This window comes from Zootoca vivipara, chromosome 14, assembly GCF_965207765.1.
Source record: "Zootoca vivipara chromosome 14, rZooViv2.hap1.1, whole genome shotgun sequence".
Taxonomy (NCBI): Eukaryota; Metazoa; Chordata; class Lepidosauria; order Squamata; family Lacertidae; genus Zootoca; species Zootoca vivipara.
Window position 1 is genome coordinate 38,392,618 of NC_142597.1, and position 18,618 is coordinate 38,411,235.

Sequence of the window (18,618 nt, forward strand, 5' to 3'; positions counted from 1 at the left end):
GTTTCCAAACACTAATGATTCACGTTCATATATTAAAGCCTTCCCCAACCTGGTGCCCTCCAGGTGTTGTTGGGCCACAATGCCCATCAGCCCACAAACAACATGGCCAATGGTCAGGGATTATGGGAGCTGTTGTCTACAACATCTGGAGGGCACAACTCTTGCTCCACAGGATGGCATCTTCACATCTCATATGGTCACATTTCTTCTCCTTCCCAGTCCATGGTAGAAGACCCCCGCCAAAAAAAATATATCAGATATGTGGTGAAATAATTATGGCCTCCCTGGGCTGTCCACATCTCCCCAGATTTGCCTTTAGTATAGCACCAGCTCTGTCTATAATAATTGCATTTATTGTCGCCTGTTCCTCAAGAGGAGATGAAAATTTCAGTGTTATTTCTTCTGTTCTTTAAAATTCCTTCTTGTCTCTAACATGACAGATGAGCAAAGACTAAATTCTAATCACTGCTGTTTGTCCCTTGCCAACAAAGTCACCCTGGAGCTAATTCTTCTGTGTTCCTTCTTTTCCATTAGGGGAAAGGGGTAATCTCTCTCACACACTTTTTTTTTTTAATGCTATTGCTGAAGACTCAAGCCAAGCTGCACCCTAACATTTCCCCGCTCTCAGCTATTTATTTTTCCTTTCTAGGTTCAAGACAGGCCAGATAAACGGTGATCTGCTGATATACCACGTCTTGCTAACTTTGAAGCCATACTACGCTAAGCCATATGAGATTGTGGTGGACCTCACTCACGCTGGCCCCAGCAATCGGTTCAAAACGGACTTCCTCTCCAAGTGGTTTGTCGTTTTCCCGGGACTCGCTTACGAAAACGTCACCGCTGTTTTCATCTATAACTGCAACTCGTGGGTGAGGGAGTACACGAAATACCACGAGAGGCTTCTGACAGGCCTCAAAGGCAGCAAGAGACTCATTTTCATTGACTCGCCTGGGAAGCTGGCAGAACACATAGAGCATGAACAGCAGAAGCTCCCGGCGGCCACTTTGGCCTTGGAAGAAGACCTGAAGGTTTTCCACAATGCGCTCAAGCTGGCCCACAAAGACACCAAAGTTTCTATTAAAGTGAGTCTCATGCAACGCTGTGGGCTTTGCCCTTAGGGAATTGTGCCATATATACATTTAGGTCAGTGTGGATTCTCCATTTGAAATGAGCAAGTGCAGAGCATTGCATGGCCCTCCAGATGTTGTGGGACAGCCACTCCCATCATCCCTGACCACTGGTTGTGCTGGCTGGGGCTGATGGGAGTTGGGGTTGTAAACACATTCTGCTTTATTGAAAGCTTTATTCCTACACAGCCACGCACAACACTGCTTGCCTTGCTGTGACCATGATTTCCTGATCAATAGCAGATTTTATCCCTGTCTCTCTCCATCTCTCCCAAAGTGACTGACCACTTGCTAAAAGTCAACCAGGGGGGGAAGTGAACTTGCTAGTCAACCATTTTCTGTTCCAAAGTAACCAGTTCATACAGCTTTCTCCTGCTAAATAGCTTGACTCCTTGAGAAGAACCCATCTGAGTTCAGAGTGGTTGGGATTCTTGGGAGCCGCTCAGAGTGGCTGGGGAAGCCCAGCCAGATGGGCAGGGTATAAATAATAAATTATTATTACTATTGTACCTAATTAATACACATACTCCCATAGATATTGGTTGCCATCCTTTTTAGAAACGGCACATCCCTTACTCTTTTTAAAGCAGGTAAAATAACTGGATTGGTTTTTTTGAGGGGTGCACGTTGAACATATTTCCTCATGCAAACTAAATACCTTCCCATAGGTTGGTTCTACAGCTGTCCAAGTAACTTCAGCTGAGCGCACAAGGGTCCTGGGACAGACGGTGTTTTTGAATGACATTTACTATGCCTCTGAAATAGAAGAAATCTGCCTTGTGGATGAAAACCAGTTCACCTTAACCATCGCCAACCAAGGCACGCCTCTTACTTTCATGCACCAGGAGTGTGATGCCATCGTCCAGTCCATCATTCACATACGGACGCGGTGGGAGCTATCGCAGCCCGACTCCATACCGCAGCATACAAAAATCCGCCCAAAGGATGTGCCTGGGACACTGCTGAATATCGCGTTGCTCAATCTAGGGAGCTCAGACCCAAGCTTACGGTATGGATCTCTTAATTTCAACTGAAACTTTGTAACCGGCACCGGTTTCTTTAAGGGTGTTTTTAAAAATATATATATAAACTTTATTAATTTCTCTCTTTAAAAACATAAACACTCAACTTACACATACACTTTTACAGACAAAAAAACCACAATACATTCTGAAGATCTAATCATGTAACCAAAAATACAATCACAAAAAAAGAATAAAAACAAAACAAAATTTAGACATTTTTAAGGGTGTTACTGGCCTTTTCTCCTTACATCCTGCTTTGAAACATACCGGCTACAATTTAGCTGGTGTGTTGTACTGTACTGTATATGCAACCAGGGTTCTCCCCTTGTGTATTGTGGATCACCTTTATATTCAGAGCTCTTTGCTTGCCTTGGTTAGTGCTGAAGCCCAATTGTCTCAGTTGCGGTAAAAGTAAGTGCTTTTGAGGTTACTGAAACTTAATGCTATACAGTACAAATGTTTAGGGTGCATATATACACTCATATCATTTTTCAAGCCATTGAGATGTCAACCGATTGACTTGGGAAGTGTTTTAATCGACTAAGAAGTAGTTTTTGATTCATTGGTTGGCATGTTTTAAACATTTCTTAATTGCAAGTACTTCTGAAAATGGTGTGTGGCAAGCACCATTTTGGAAGAGGCATTCCCCATTTATTGTTCATTCACAGGAGGGAAGGCCTTTTTTAAGGCAACCCATTCACCATCTAGAAGCAAAATGTGCTTTCTTCTTTAATTGTGTTCTCTGGAGGTCCCCAGGTGGGCTAATCTTCAACTGATTAGAAAGATATTCTCTGGTAACCAGACAGGGTCAACAGGATAGGACACCATGTGGAAAACAGCTTGATCTGGGGTTTGCTTAATTTTTTCATCAACACCCCCCAGCCTCAGAACCACTCTGGATTTAAAGTGGCTGAACCAATGCATGAAGGGATACTCACTCATGATAGAAACACTGGATTTGATCCTGGAAGCCATGAATAAAGGCAACTTCATGTTGTCGATATAGCTGACCTTTCCTCTGCCTGTCGCATATCTACCAAGCTCTTGGTGAAAGTGATGGTGCAGCTCCACCCGCAGTGGTGTGGACGGTCTCAGTTTCCCCTAACGTAGACATCGTTGCAATCCCCTAATTTAGACATCGTTGCAAATTTCCTTCAAGGAAGAAAGGATGTGGAACAAACATCCTTATAGCTTCATAACCAGGGTTCCACGGAAAAGAGCAAGCTTACCTTGATGCAGCGGATTCCACATCTGGGGTCTGGACCTTGTATCATCAAGGACAGAGCATTCCTGTCAAGGGAATGACAACCAAAGCTGGTGAACATTCCCACCACCCTGTCACAAGTTGGCCCATTGGAGGCAGGAGGCAGTGACAAAGCACACCAGTTTTGTTTGTTTTAAACTGTTCTTAATATCACATTTTTAAATTTCTGTAACCTGCCCTGGAATCTTATGGCAAAGAACAGATAAGAAATTGAAACCGTAATCCAGTTTTCGGCAGGGTTTTGGTGTATGAGGGAGCTCCCATTCCCAATCCAAGCAAGATTGAACTCTCTGCACATCAGCCGGTGCGTGTTTGTTCAGTCCTGCATTGTGTAGGGATTGGCTGTGTGCACAACTTCTCTAAGGGGGGAACTGTGCATGCAAGTGAACCAAGCAGGATTGAACCTGAAACCACAGGGTGATGTCACTTGACAGCTGGCAAGTGGGAAATGGCCTTGTGGGCCAAGTTGGAACCCCCAGTAGGCCAATATTGGCTCACAGACCAGAGGTCCCCCCCCCGCCTGCCACCCCTGATTTAGGGACAGGTTAGTTCAGGCATAGGCAACCTTGGCCCTCCAGATGTTTTGGGACTACAACTCCCATGATCCCTAGCTAACAGGACCAGTGGTCAGGGATGATGACCACATCTGGAGGGCCAAGGTTGCCTATATCCGTGTTAGTTTTTGATTTGATTTCTTATGAGATTTCTTATGAGTTGAGTCAGTGAACTGCTTCCATAGTCTGGACTCTCTCCAGGGCTAGAGGAGAAGTACTTCCCCATACGGCATCATTTCCTACTGGCCCTGTCTGGTGATCAGAAGAGGTTCGAACAGTCAAAGACTTCTGCCCTAGAATATCTAAGAAAGGAATTACGAGAAGTTTAGATCTCCCTTTTTCTCGTATGCCAATTTTTGCAGAATTAATTAGTTGATTCACCAACAGATTCACATATAACTGATCAACAAATATTTATTTTAATTGAGTTCCCCCCCCCCCAACACACACAGAGAGATTTTCTTGGGATTTTTGCACTGATTAATCTTACATGGTGACTGGAGCTGGTGCTGCAGTCCAGAGAGCAACCCTGTTTTCAGTGTTATGAAATTGTGTTTTTGAGTAAAGCCTTTACAGTCCCCATTGATGAAAGATATTTTTTTTAACTGCATCCCTTATTCTTTGTTGCAGGTCTGCGGCCTATAATCTTCTCTGTGCCTTAACCTGTACCTTTAATTTAAAGATTGAAGGCCAGTTACTGGAAACTTCAGGTCTGTGTATCCCTGCCAACAACACCCTTTTTATTGTCTCTATTAGTAAGACTCTGGCAGCTAATGAGCCCCACCTCACCTTAGAGTTTTTGGAGGAATGCATTTCCGGATTTAGCAAATCCAGTAAGTAGAGACACTTCTGCTCTTGTTCTGACAATGGAAAGGTGTTGGGTTTGGGTAGCACTGTTACCCAAGTCATAAATGGAAGTATTTCCTGGTTGGTGTTTTTCTGATCAAGTTCCTCCTTTGCACAACCCGTAGCAAGTTCATTGGTGCCCATTTCGAAATGTAACAGACTTATCTCTGTCCTAATCGGTAGGCACAGCACTGTGTTCTGGTGCCAGGCAGTGTTATGGTACAGCCTGCGGTCCGTAAGTGCTAAGCACGACGCCAAGCCGAGTTTATTTTATTTGAGTAATCAACCATGTCTTCCTGGTTTCTTGCTTACAGGGAAAATCCAACTCCCCCGAAGATTGAACCAATTTTTGTAAAATAAACTTTGCTGTCCAATATTAAAGTATGTTTTTAAAAACTGCTGTGTCTTCACGCTAGTGGTCTGCTGCCTCTTCTGAAATTAAGCAGAAGGCTATGAATTGTATCTGACAATTAGCCCTATTCAGAGTAGACCCATTGAAATGAATGGAGAGAGCTAACTTAATGCCATTCATTTCAGTGGTCTACCCTGAATAGAATTCAATTGGATGCAACCCAATGTTAGCAGGACACACGTTGCAAAATTCAAGTGAGCATCTCTTAACTTGCCAAAATAATATGTTTACTTATCAAGGGCATAGATTACGACGTCAAAGGGATACAGTGTTCGACTGCAAGCTTTCATGCTGGTTGGATGTTCCTGAGCCCATTGCTTGTGTATGAATAGCCATGTGTAGATTGAAGTCTACTGTCTCCAGCCCCACCACCCTCTTTTGAAGGGCTGCCTTTGAGTGCATTATATTGTTGTTGTTGTTGTTTGTTTACATTTTTCTGTCACTTTATACAGCAGAAAAAGTCTCAAAGTGACTTAACAAGATCAATTACACCAATTAAGAGTAATTTAAAACAATGAACAATGCAAAATCATAGAGCGGGCATCCAATAATATATCAATAGGGACAAGTCCTACCCACCCCACTAATAAATGAACACCACTGTAGGAGGCAACTGAGTGAACAAAAAGGTCTGGTACTGAAAAGACTTGGCAATGATGGCTCTAGGCACAAATCCCTAGAGAGAGCATTTCAGGGGGTGGGGGTGGGGGGAAAGACTAAATAGACCAGTTCTCATGTGGTTGCACTTGACATGAAATGTAATATATGTTCAGGCCTTCTGGTCCCAGTCCATACATCATGGTATGTATGCCCCTGTTTTTCCAGAGGGTTAGCCTGCACTTCCAAGGGGTCTGTTTGCCCCAGCAGAATTGCCAGCTTTCTTCAGTGCCATATCTCAAACTGCTATTGAAACCCTCCTCCATTTTAAAGTTAGTTTGCCATGCAGCATGGGAGATGCACTTCAAGAAACACCCACCCCAAGTCACATTTGGCGGCACACAGAAGTACTATTTGCTCTCCTTTGGATCCCTTTCTAGTAATCTTTGTTAGACAATGTTATAGGATAATAACCTTGAAAACCTTTGCACAGAATTCTGCCTATTCTAAGGGAGGAACACCCTCTCTCAGACCTCCACACGTACTACAATACGGTATGTATGTATTTGTTTGTTTGTTTGTTTGTTTTATTTCAGGTATTGAACTGAAACACCTCTGTCTGGAATACATGACCCCCTGGTTGTTGAATCTGGTCCGCTTCTGCAAACACAATGACGATGCCAAACGCCAGCGAGTCACTGCTATTCTCGATAAGCTGATCACAATGACCATAAATGAGAAGCAGATGTACCCTTCCATTCAAGCCAAGATATGGGGGAGCTTGGGCCAGGTATTGCTTTTTTGTGTGTGTTGCAGATCTTCCCTGTGATGTTTATGGGAGAAACGATGTCCTTGACAGTTGCTTAAGTATTAATTACAAGAAGGTTTGCTTCCAGTCTTGCTAAGAGTCACAAATAAAGATAAATTTATGTCTACCTTAAGTGTTCACAATTCATGTTAAATATCCAACTCTTGTTATCTTTGAACCATCTCTGCAACATATGTTGTTGTTTTTGCTGGACCTTGGAAGGAAAGGGGCTCAAAATGTCATATTCAGAATCTTCCAAAGAAGTAAGCATCCAGTTTGAAACTGTTGAGGAAGATCTGTTGAGTCGGTTGGTTTTTTTTTACGGCTTCCTTGTTTGATTCCGGCTTAGGTATGGAAATGTGGCTGGTCTTGAGAAAGCCATTTATTTTAATAGTGCAATAAATTGTAATATTGCTTCCGTTTGGCCAGCAGGACTAGTAGAATGGGTTTAGGCTCCACCTTCTGGTCAAGGCAGGAACAAACTCTTTGGAAGTAGGCTACAGTACTCCCAGGATCCTCTTGTTTGCTTCTTGCCTTCGTCAAATTCAGTGGATTGCTTAAGCTCCCTTAATATTTCTCCTCATGCCAGTCCATTGCTCTGTTTCTTCCCTCTTAGCTCGGCTCTCCTTGTTCCTAACAAGTGTCCTTTGTGTTCCCTTGTGTCTCTGGGTTGCTTCAGGTTTCCCCCCCCCTTGTTGTTGTTTTTTTAAAAAATTTATATCCCACTCTTTGTCCCAAAGAATCCCATGGTGGCAATACGCTAAGCATTCCCAGCTATGAGATCACCTGTTGGTTGGTTTGACAAAAATTGTATCTTACCATCAAAGTCTTGCATTTCCAGGTCACCTGATCAGTAGTAAATGCAAAAGTGCCATTTAAAAATAAATAAATGGAGTATTAAAATGAAGCAAACTAACTAACACAGCACACTCAAAGAGCACCAGCTTACTTGCACAGGTAGATAGTCAAAGAAGACTGCTCTAAGTAAAAATGCCAGCATGAGACTTTTTTTAAAAAAGTGTGGGAAGTGCCCTTACCTGGAGTCTAATTGATAGCTGCAAAGGCACCCAGCAGCCTTCTCCGGGGAGAGCAATCGAAATGCAAGAACCCATCACGGGAAAGGGGCTCTCTCCAGTCGAGGATTGCGGTGGACGGATGGCAAATAGTTTGTGGAGAGCCTCCTGTGAGGTTCGGCTGAAGTTCTTATGTTAACGGATGCAAATGATTTATTGTCTTTTCCAACAGATTACTGACCTGCTTGATGTAGTGCTGGACAGTTTCATCAAAACCAGTGCCACAGGGGGGTTGGGATCCATCAAAGCGGAGGTTATGGCAGACACAGCTGTAGCTCTGGCATCTGGAAATGTGAAACTGGTTTCCAGTAAAGTAAGTTCTTCTCTTCCTTAACCAGTTTAAACCTAGTGAACTGTTTTGACACTGTCTCTCCACATCTGAAAAGAAACGGTATGGTTGTGTGAAGTCATCACTCCCTGCCCTCCATCCTCCCTTATAATAATCTTCAGGTGAAAGCTGCAGACCATAAGGGAGGTAGTTCCTAAAAAAGGAAAGGGTTAGCTCCCTTCTCTGTCCTGCTTTGTTGGGGCAGCAGGCAGAGCGCAGGATAATTCCTACAGAGGCAGCACAACACTGTTGGCTGTGTGGTATTCAGTTCACGTTGGTGGATATGGCACTAAAACATTAAAATATAAGATGAGACCTGCTAGTTCAAACCAGACATCTATGTAGTCCTGCCTGTTGTCAGCCAGATGTTCTGGGAAGTGCACAAGCATGACTCTGAAGGCAACAACCCTTCCCAGCTGTTTCACGTAGGCTGAATTGACACTAATTTCAGTGGTGAGTCCACTTGTAGAAGCTTAAGATGCTATTTATTTATCTATCTATCTATCTATTTATTTATTTATTTATTTAAATATACGCAGCAAATGTCTGGCAGAATGGGGACCTGCCTAAGCTAGATGGCTTCCAAGCACAATTTATTCGATCCTTGCTTCAGGTGCCCAATTGTGTGCGAAATTCCATACTCCTGCTAGAAACGGGTGAATGCCCAATTTCAACAAAGGCATGGTGGGCTGCACTAAAACATTGGCTCAAGATTGTAGTATTTGAACTTGGGGAGGGACTGTATAAATACCTGAACAATGAGGAATACATCAGCCAATGGCAGAAAACCATGGCGAGAAAAGCCACTACTTTAGGTCTGTCACCCACCCAACTCTATTGCCTGGGATATGAAGGTGCCCTAAAGACCTTAAAGCAAAGACTTTGGGATAATTCACACAGTGATCTACGACATCAATCACTTGCGATCTGCAGTCCATTGGCAGTAGGAGTACAATATGGGCATGTCTTTAAGCCAGCAGCCTATATTCAAAACTTGAGAGTGCCAAACTACCGAAGGCAGTTCACAAAAGCAAGACTGAATGTTTTCCCCTCTGCAGTGCTGGAGGGCAGGATGAGAGGAGTACCCTACCAGGAAAGACTGTGCTCGTGCACCCATGATATAGATTCTATAAAACACATTGTGCTGCACTGTGGGAAGTTTGAGCAAGCTAGGGCTGAAGTGATTTCACCCCTGCTAGCCTTGCTCCCAGGATAATCAGAGGATTTCTATATCAGGTTCCTATTGGAAGACCGGTCAAATGCCAGAACACTAGCAGTGGCAAAGTTTTTATCGGTGGTCACAAGAACTAATGTTTCCTATTCCGAATTTGAGTAAGATGTCTGAGTGGTTTGAGGGCGGGGTGTCCCAGCTGTGTATCGCTTGGTAACGAATTGATGGGTCTATGGACCGTAATAAAGATTGTTGTTGTTAAATATACATGTTCTGTGCTGCTTGCCATCCCAAATAAATTTCAAAGCAGTTTACAAAGACAAAAATAATAATTAAAAGAATGTCAATTTAAAAAAGTGTCACAAATACCAACAATAGTGTAGAACATTCAGATTCTCTTTTTCCCTTTGAGTAATGCTGGGTACAGCAATGGTTGCTTGGCCCTAAATTGGGCATAAAGCCACCTGCCATCCATCAGAACAGTTTTAAAAGTGTTTTTTTCCCATGAGGTGAAGAAAAGCTTTTCCATAGCCCTGAACAAACCTTGGTGCCATTTAGAGCAGGTATTTTGTGGGGTGAAAAATCAGAGCAAAGCAGATAGCCTGCCTAAAGCATTTGGGCGAGGGGGCGGAAAAGCCGGAACAACTCTTGATTTGGCCGCTGTGCATGTCAGTTGAGGAAGGAAAGTGTGGGGTTGCAGGGGAGAACTAGTCATGCAGCTATAGAATCCGCATCTGTTCCTCGTTGCAGGTACATCTGTACATGCCTTAGCAGGTTAAGCCCAAACACTTCCTGGAAGAGGTGTGTTTCATGGAGGAACTTGAAAATAATCCTATGTAGGATTAACAGTGGAAAAGAAACCTAAATGTCAGGATACGCACCAGCAGCTGTTGACGAGCACAGTGTCTCTTTCTTTGGGAGTCTCGGACTCTGTTCCCCTGTCCCTTCCGCCTCTTGACGGTTCTCTCAAGTGCCCCTCCGGAACACCTTGTCCCTCAGGCGAACTGTGATGCTACCTTTTGTTGTTGTTCTGAACGTAGAGCGCTCCTTACTAAAAGTGACTGGTTGCTCCCTTTCAGGTAATTGGAAGGATGTGCAAAATAATCGACAAGACCTGTCTGTCTCCAACTCCTACATTAGAGCAGCACCTGATGTGGGATGATATTGCCATTCTAGCCCGTTACATGCTGATGCTGTCCTTTAACAATTCACTCGATGTGGCTGCACACCTCCCCTACCTCTTCCATGTAGTTACTCTGTTGGTGGCCACCGGTCCTCTTTCCCTTAGAGCTTCCACCCATGGCCTGGTCATCAACATCATTCATTCTCTGTGCACTTGTTCACAACTCCACTTTAGTGGTAAGTCCTTTACGAGATGGTTTTATTGACTGAGTTGATCTCTCCTTTACACTTGTACTTTGTTTCCTAGCAGCTGACCTTGGGGCAGATTTAAAGGGTCAGCAGGGTCCAGTATAAATTTTGAGTACGTCAAATGTCTGTATCAGTGATGAGCAGCTACCTGCTGCCTCTTTCCGTCCCATCTCTGTTGTCCCTACATTTCTCTCTCTGCTGCTTACAGGAATTGTGAGTGCCTCCCTCCTAAACACTGTGCTTTCTTCTCCTGCTGTGCAGCTGTGCATGAGCCTGCCTGCCTGTGCATAGCAATCGGGACCAGGATTTTCTAGGAGCCATCAAAGTAGGGACAGTTCTGACAGCAAGGAAGGGGAAAGGCTTTGAGGGGCCTTATCTGGGTCACAAGATGCCTGTTGAGGAGCAACGATCCAAGCTAGTGCACACAAATTATTTGAGGAATCAGGTGCGATTATACAATATATCCAGTGAGTGTGACACTCACTGCATTAAACTGAGCATAGGAAGGCAACTCAGTAGTGATGGGTTGATTTTAGAGTTGTCTCATCAGCTGCTGAGCCATAAAGGTGCTTGAGCACGTTCCTAATAATTGTTGGGAAAGTGAGTTAAATATCACAGACCTTCCCTTGCTTAAAAATCTAATACCGTGTTTCTCCTAAAATAAGATGGGCCTCAAAAATAAGCCATGGCAGGCTTTTCATGAGTAGAATAAATATAAGACATACCCCGAAAATAAGCCGGGGGGGAGCAGGTCTGGCAAGGAAAGGAAGGCATTTAAGCGCCTTCGGAAGAGCCGGCAAGAGGCAACAGCGCGCTTGCTGGCGACCTTCTTTTCATGCCACTCGCAGTGGCCGTCTCCAGCGCCGCCGCCGTGCTTTGGGGCTTGGTGCGTGCCCACAGCCACCTCCGCAGCCCCCCCGGGATTACCGTCGCTGCAGCCGCGCTCCTGGGCGCTCTCGGCACTTCCCCCGCGGCCGCCTCACTGTGTTTTACGGGGGTGGGAGCCGCTTCGGGGAGCACAGCGCAGCACGAAGAGCCTGGTGAGAGGCAGCTGCGGCTGCAGGTGAAGCCCAGGATCTGCGTGGGCGACTGGGGGCGAGCGCCCTGAGCGCTGCGGCGGTAGTGAAGAGGCGCCCGATCAGCTGAGAGGCGGGCTACCGCCCTGTGCATCTCTCTCTCTTCCTCCCCCTGTGCGTCTCTCTCTCTTTCTCCCCCTGTGCGTCGCTCTCTCTTTCTCCCCCTGTGCGTCGCTCTCTCTTTCTCCCCCTGTGCGTCGCTCTCTCTTTCTCCCCCTGTGCGTCGCTCTCTCTTTCTCCCCCTGTGCGTCGCTCTCTCTCTCTCTCTCTCTCTCTCTCTCTCTCTCTCTCTCTCTCTCTCTCTCTCTCTCACACACACACACACACACACACACACACACACAGCCCACCTCTCGCTTCCTCCCACCTTTTCCCCCTTCCATTCTACCGGTATGTGCCCAGCCATGAGTTGCCTGTTGATTTCCTCTTGATGGCCGAGACAGAGAGCGGGGCAGGCAAACTGAAATTTAAACTGCAGCTACGGTAGGAAAGTGGCGAGCTCTTGCAGACACGTGGGTGGTTTTTTAAAAACTGACATCCCCTCCCGTCCTGAGAGACCCAGACAACTTGCATTCCTAGGCTTCAAAGGTTATGCATATGAAAGAGGAGATTAAGGAGATAGATAAAGACAACTTCCTATTATCACCTTGCCTTTGTCCTGAAAGGTAGAAACCTTATGGTAGCCATGAGATCTGGGCATCAAAGGAAATTACTTAACAGCTTTTTGGTAAAGCCAATTGTGATCTCAGGCAGCATCTGGCTAATCAGTCCTGAGAGACAGAAACGTGATTTCTAAATAGAGAAATAAACACAGCCAATTGTACAGCATCTGTAAAATTCATATCAAAAATCATTTCCCTGTTATGATCCAGCCCCCGAATAAGACATCCCTTGAAAATAAGCCATGGTGTGTTTTTTTTGAGGAAAAAATAAATATAAGACGTGTCTTATTTTAGGAGAAACACGGTACAAGTACATAAACCCTTTGAATTATAGCCAGGATGGCAGATCAAACTTTGATGTACAGCAGGCATCCCCAAACTTCGGCCCTCCAGATGTTTTGGACTGCAGTTCCCATCATCCCTGACCACTGGTCCTCTTAGCTAGGGATCATGGGAGTTGTAGGCCAAAACATCTGGAGGGCCGCAGTTTGGGGATGCCTGGTGTACAGTGTTGTGAAACTGTTTAAGGTAAGCAAAAACCAAACAAAACCCTGTGCGCTCTATTTTAAATACATTATATATCAAGAGAGCTAATGGAACCTGTGCTTCATATTTGCTGACCATGCTATGTATGACCTCTAGCTCTTCCCCTGTAGCCCTCCTTTATCTTCTCCTCTCTCATTTTCCATGTAGTCACACTATACAAAGCTGCAATTTAGACTTGGGGGCTATATATTTTGTGTTTTAATAGAGTGAGGTTTTAGTGTTGCATTTCAAATCACACTGTGAGGTCTAAGGGATGCTAAGATCAGTTCGCTCCCGCTGAAGGTTCTACAAGCATCGTAAGGTAGAACAAAATTGACTGCCTGTCGTGACCGTAAATTAGGGATGCATGTAATGTTGCCATCGGGTTTAAAAATAAATTGTAGGGCAACCTTTTGCTTTTGTGGTTAAAGAAGAATACACTGTAGAGATCAATATCTGGAGGGAAATGTGGAGCATTTAGGCAATTCTCAAACCCATGGTGGGTAAAGCGGTCATATGGAGACAGGCAGTGCCACTTTGTGATGAAACAGAATTCCTCTGCCCAGGGTAACATGCTTCCCTGCTCTGTTTACTCTTTGCTGATCTGAAGTAACCCAAAGTTTTCCACTTTGAGCTCCTCTTCTCAAGCATCCTGTGTGAATATTATTATTATTATTATTATTATTATTATTATTATTATTATTATTATGGCTCTCTGATTCAGTTACATGAGCATACCTGCCTTAAAGCAGGTCAGACTATTTCAGCCCTGTGTTTAATAACTCGCCTGGTAGCCAGAGGCCAGAAGGAATTATGTGTAGGCACAGGAGTGGGCTGCCTGGTTTCTGTATTGGTTGAAGAGCAGTCCCTCAACTTCCCTCTGCCAGCACACATGGTAGGATGCATTTTTTTTAATGAGTTTACTAAGAGGCTAGTATTCAAGGGTTTCTGTACTAGACACTTAGAGGGGGGGGGTGTCCTCTCCTGTGGCCAGCATGAAAATGCAGAATGCTAACCTCTTATCCAGGTGAGTAAAAAACGTTATTTGCAGGCTAGTAACTTTTGTCTACTTATTTACAAGGCTGGGCTGTTTGTCCCATCTAACCCCAGTAGTGTCTGCTCCAACCCTCCCCAGTCTGGTGTCCGCCAGAGATAGTTGGAACTACAACTTGGGCAGGTGGGTTGTGCATTTGGAACCCTACTCGCTGTTGACATCGCCCAGAGCTGGGCAAGCAAAAGGAGGAGAACCATCAGAGGCATGACTATTACAGAAGGACATAGTTAATAGTTTTACTTTATTTCAGGCCAGTTCCTAAAATTGGCATTTACCATAATATGTACGTTGTAGTGGGGTGTGTGTGTGTGTTTGCGATTTAATCTAAACAGATGGAATAAGATTCGAAGTACCTCTTTTTACTTCCTTCAACAGAGGAGACCAAACAAGTGTTGAGACTGAGCTTAACAGAGTTCTCACTCCCCAAGTTCTACTTGCTGTTTGGAATAAGCAAGGTGAAGTCGGCAGCTGTCATTGCATTCCGATCCAGTTACCGGGACCGGTCGTTCTCTCCCGGCTCCTATGAGAGGGAGACGTTTGCACTGACTTCTCTGGAAACAGTGACAGAAGCTCTGCTGGAGATTATGGAGGTACGATATGTGCAAGGCAAACCGTGAATGTGCCAACAGGTGTGGGTTGAATTCAGGGTTGTAGTTGGTACTCAGTTAAATCTTTGGTTGGTTATTTCTGGACAGGACAAATTTTAATCAGCGATGCCACGAGTTAGGAGTGCATGGGCTTATATTTTGAGGGAGCAAGAAAGAAAATGTTTCAAATGACCTTGCTGACTGTGAATGGCAGCACTTGGCTTAGTCAACACATGTAGCAGACTCAGTTGGTAGTGGATAGTACCACTCCCATAATCTTTGACCATAGGCCATGCTGGCTAAGGTTATGGAAGTTGGTGACTGCCAACATTTGAAGGCCACAGGTTCCCCTTCCCTGCCTTGTACCTCAGTACCTCACAAAGGACACTTTTGTTGCATATGTGAATAACGCCAAAATGTGCCTGTTAACTTAGCAGTTAAAGACAGCAGGCAAAAAGCACGTGTATCCATAGGGAGAAAACTGTTGTTTACCAATTACTGGAATGGGATCATAGAATCATAGAGTTGGAAGAGACCACGTGGGCCATCTAGTGTAACCCCCTGCAATGCAGCAATTTTTTGCCCAAAGTGGGACTTGAACCCAAAACCCTGTGATTACGAGTCTTGAGCTCTACCAACAGCTAATTATATATCTTATATATACATATATAAGGCAATTATACGTATGTAATGCTGCATTTATTTTTGCTTTATTTTAAAAAATAAAAAGCAAGCATCAGAAAGAGAAAGCGAGCACACGCCTGAAATTTAATATTGCTTTTACCTTGACATTATTTGCTCAGACACTGTTGCTTTTGCCTCCCCCCCCCCCTGCTGTAGGCATGTATGAGAGATATTCCGACCTGCAAGTGGCTTGACCAGTGGACGGAACTAGCTCAGAAGTAGGTCATTTTGCCCCCCACCCCCCACCCCAAGCTTGTTTGGTGGTACCCCTGTGTCACATTTGCTATTCCTTCAGCCATCTCCCACCCCCACCCGATTTCACTGCTGGCCTTAATCTAGTCAGTGGCCTGCTTGATAGCTGCTTTCCCTCCTCCACAGGTTTGCATTCCAATATAATCCGTCCCTCCAGCCAAGAGCCCTGGTTGTCTTTGGCTGCATTAGCAAACGGGTGTCACACGGACAGATAAAGCAGATCATCCGGATTCTTAGCAAGGTATGTACCCTCCTTTCCCACCTGCCCACTGTTTCTTTTCTTTTCATGTAGCACTTATTTCCAGGCTAAGGCACTTCAGCCCATTGAAACGCATACTGCCTGGAATCTGTCGACTCCTGTGAAACATTTCAACTCCTCCTGTGAAACATTTCGGTGCTGTGCAGTACGCTGCGGTCACAGAAGGCTTAAAGTCTTGTGGCCTTTTCGTGGTAGTTGTTTGTTCTGTCTGAGGAGTTACGGTGGTTCAAGGCACCCCCAAAAGTTTTGGGGTGCTTGTCTGCCCCCTCACACTTGGATGTGCTTCTCCCGGGCATGGCACAGCTACATAGAATGCTTGGGCTTGTGGCATGCGCCACATTTTGTGGCAGTGGGCATTTTCCCCATAACATTGTACTTTAGCTGTCAATAAGATCGCCATTCTGGATGCCCAGGATTACACTCTGCTTAGCTCACAACCCAACTCTGAAAAACAACCCTGGATCCAACCCTATTGACGACACTTTTGAAACAAGCCCATCAATGAGAAACTGACAATCTATGGTGGGGGAAGCAGGGCTTTCAGGCTATGTGAGGAACGCTCTTCTCAGCCGCTTCAGTTTTCTCCTGGAGCCCTTAAAGGGATACATCTCACAGGTTGGATCTGTCACAGTGTGAATGGAGGCAGAATGTGAAAGTAGTGATCCAGCTGCTCTATATTGCATAGTGCAGCTGGAGGCCTGTCTGCCATCCTATTGCTTTACAGCTTGTGTAGTAATGATAGGCACCCTTACCTCAGAGTAAGACCCATTGAATGCAGTGTTACTTCCTTCTGAGTAGATATGCTTAGGATTCTTCTGCTTGTCCATTGTAAACATATTAGATCTTGTAATGCAAAAGTGGGCCTAAAAAGATTGATGAGGGCATTATCACTATACTGCCAAAGAGAACAGCTAGCTGTGAATTACAAGAAAACTGAAGTTAGGTGTTTTCAAGAAACTATAGGGCCCATAGATGGTATATGGATAATCGGTTGATCTTTAAGTACTTCGGCCTTATTTTTCAGTCAATAGGGTCATCAGAAATATGCAAAGAAAAAGAGTCTCAGAATGCCAAAATTCTGACATGCTTTTTCCATACAAAAGGTGGCAATCACATACCATCAGCACTTGAAGTGTTTAAAGCTAAACCCCTAGCATAGTTATTATTTGGGGCTCAGATTTGGACAGGAGCTCATCCAAGATGATTCTGTAGATCATCTTGGATCTACAGAAGCTGTTCATTCTAAATTCCTAAGGCAATTTTTTCTGTTCCGTCCTGTGTTCCAAATGGTTCATTGCACTTGGAGGCTAATCTCCCTTCTGTTGAATTACAGATTTGGTGCAGGACATTTAATTTTTGGCTTCGCTTAAATTTAAACCCTGCTGGTCTACTACCCTTAGTATCACAAGATTGTCATGAGAGCATTTGGACTAAAATTGTCAACCAAAAGCTTTACTTTTCTGGTTTATCACCTCAATAGTTATTAAAGGAAATAATTTAATTAGACAGTGCCTATATATTAAGTGACAGAAAAATTTGGCCACAATAAGGAAATTTTGTCCATGGTATGATTATTTTGCACCTAGTCATTTTGACACGTTGGCACCCTGTTTGTAAAATTTAACAATTCCAAAATAGAGACATGCTTTCACAATATTGAATATACTGCCTTCAGCTGTACTTGTGGGTCAATTTTTTTTAAAAAAATCCACTGGGAATATGGTTATGTCCCTGTGGAGATGGGAGTATTGAGTCAGTGGCTCATGTGCTTCTGGCTTGCTCTCTTTATAAAGATTTGAGGAGTGAGGTTATTGCCCTTCTATTATTGTCCATGCCAGGTCGTTCAACCATCGCTACAGTGTCCTTTCTTTTAGCAGATCAAGATGATCAGGTGACAGCAAAAACTGCAAAAAATAAAACAAAATAGCAGGGGCAATTAGAATAAGATCTATTATTTGATTATTGATTTAAACCTCCAGAATGTATTTTGTATAGTTAAGTTTTTACCTCTATCTTCAGTACATGGATTTTTAAAAAATTGCTATGGCTGATGCAAATTTCTGATCTTGTAACTTGTATATCCAGCTGGTTTTCTGCTTAAATCTTTCAACTGGGAGGTACCTTTGTTGCTTCTTGGTTCCCAGAAGGGGAATAATAATAATAATAATAATAATAATAATAATAATAATAATAATAATTTATTATTTATACCCCGCCCATCTGGCTGGGTTTCCCCAGCCACTTTGGGCGGCTTCCAACCGCATATTAAAAACAGTACAGGGCCGCCTGCAGTTGTCTTCTGAAAGTAAAATAGTTACTTATTGCCTTGACATCTCCTGGGAGGGCGTTCCACAGGGCGGGTGCCACTACCAAGAAGGCCCTCTGTCTGGTTCCCTGCAACTTGGCTTCTCGCAACAAGGGTACCGCCAGAAGGCCCTCGGTGCTGGATCTCAGTGTCCGGGCTGAATGGTGGGGGTGGAGACGCTCCTTCAGGTATACAGGACCGAGGCCGTTTAGGGCTTTAAAGGTCCAACACTTTGAATTGTGCTCAGAAACGTACTGGGAGCCAGTGTAGATCTCTCAGGACCGGTGTTATGTGGTCCCGGCGGCCACTCCCAGTCACTAGTCTAGCTGCCACATTCCGGATTAATTGCAGTTTTCAAGTCACCTTCAAAGGTAGCCCCACGTAGAGCGCATTGCAGTAGTCCAAGCGGGAGATAACCAGAGCATGCACCACTCTGGCGAGAATCTGCGGGCAGGTGGGGTCTCAGCCTGCATACCAGATGGAGCTGGTAGACAGCCATCCTGGAAGTGCCATAGCTCACTGGCAGAGCACCTGCCTTGCATGCAGAAGGCCTAAGGTTCAATCCCCAGCTTCTTCTGGGAGAGGCTGCTGTCTGAAATCCTGAAGAGCTGCTGCCCATCAGTGTAGACAATACCAGG

General features: G+C 44.5%; 1 protein-coding gene across 3 annotated transcripts in view; it reads left to right on the top strand.

The window, feature by feature from the left end:
• The window catches only part of NF1 (neurofibromin 1), a 166,871-nt gene that overhangs the window by 121,063 nt on the left and 27,190 nt on the right, over window positions 1-18,618 (top strand). For all 3 annotated transcript variants that reach the window (XM_035139244.3, XM_035139245.3, XM_035139246.3), the window contains 9 exons: window positions 650-1,082; window positions 1,796-2,136; window positions 4,601-4,803; window positions 6,422-6,615; window positions 7,879-8,019; window positions 10,285-10,564; window positions 14,269-14,483; window positions 15,321-15,382; window positions 15,543-15,657. In XM_035139244.3, coding sequence (XP_034995135.1) covers window positions 650-1,082; window positions 1,796-2,136; window positions 4,601-4,803; window positions 6,422-6,615; window positions 7,879-8,019; window positions 10,285-10,564; window positions 14,269-14,483; window positions 15,321-15,382; window positions 15,543-15,657 — 1,984 coding nt within the window. The remainder of the gene's footprint in view (window positions 1-649; window positions 1,083-1,795; window positions 2,137-4,600; window positions 4,804-6,421; window positions 6,616-7,878; window positions 8,020-10,284; window positions 10,565-14,268; window positions 14,484-15,320; window positions 15,383-15,542; window positions 15,658-18,618) is intronic.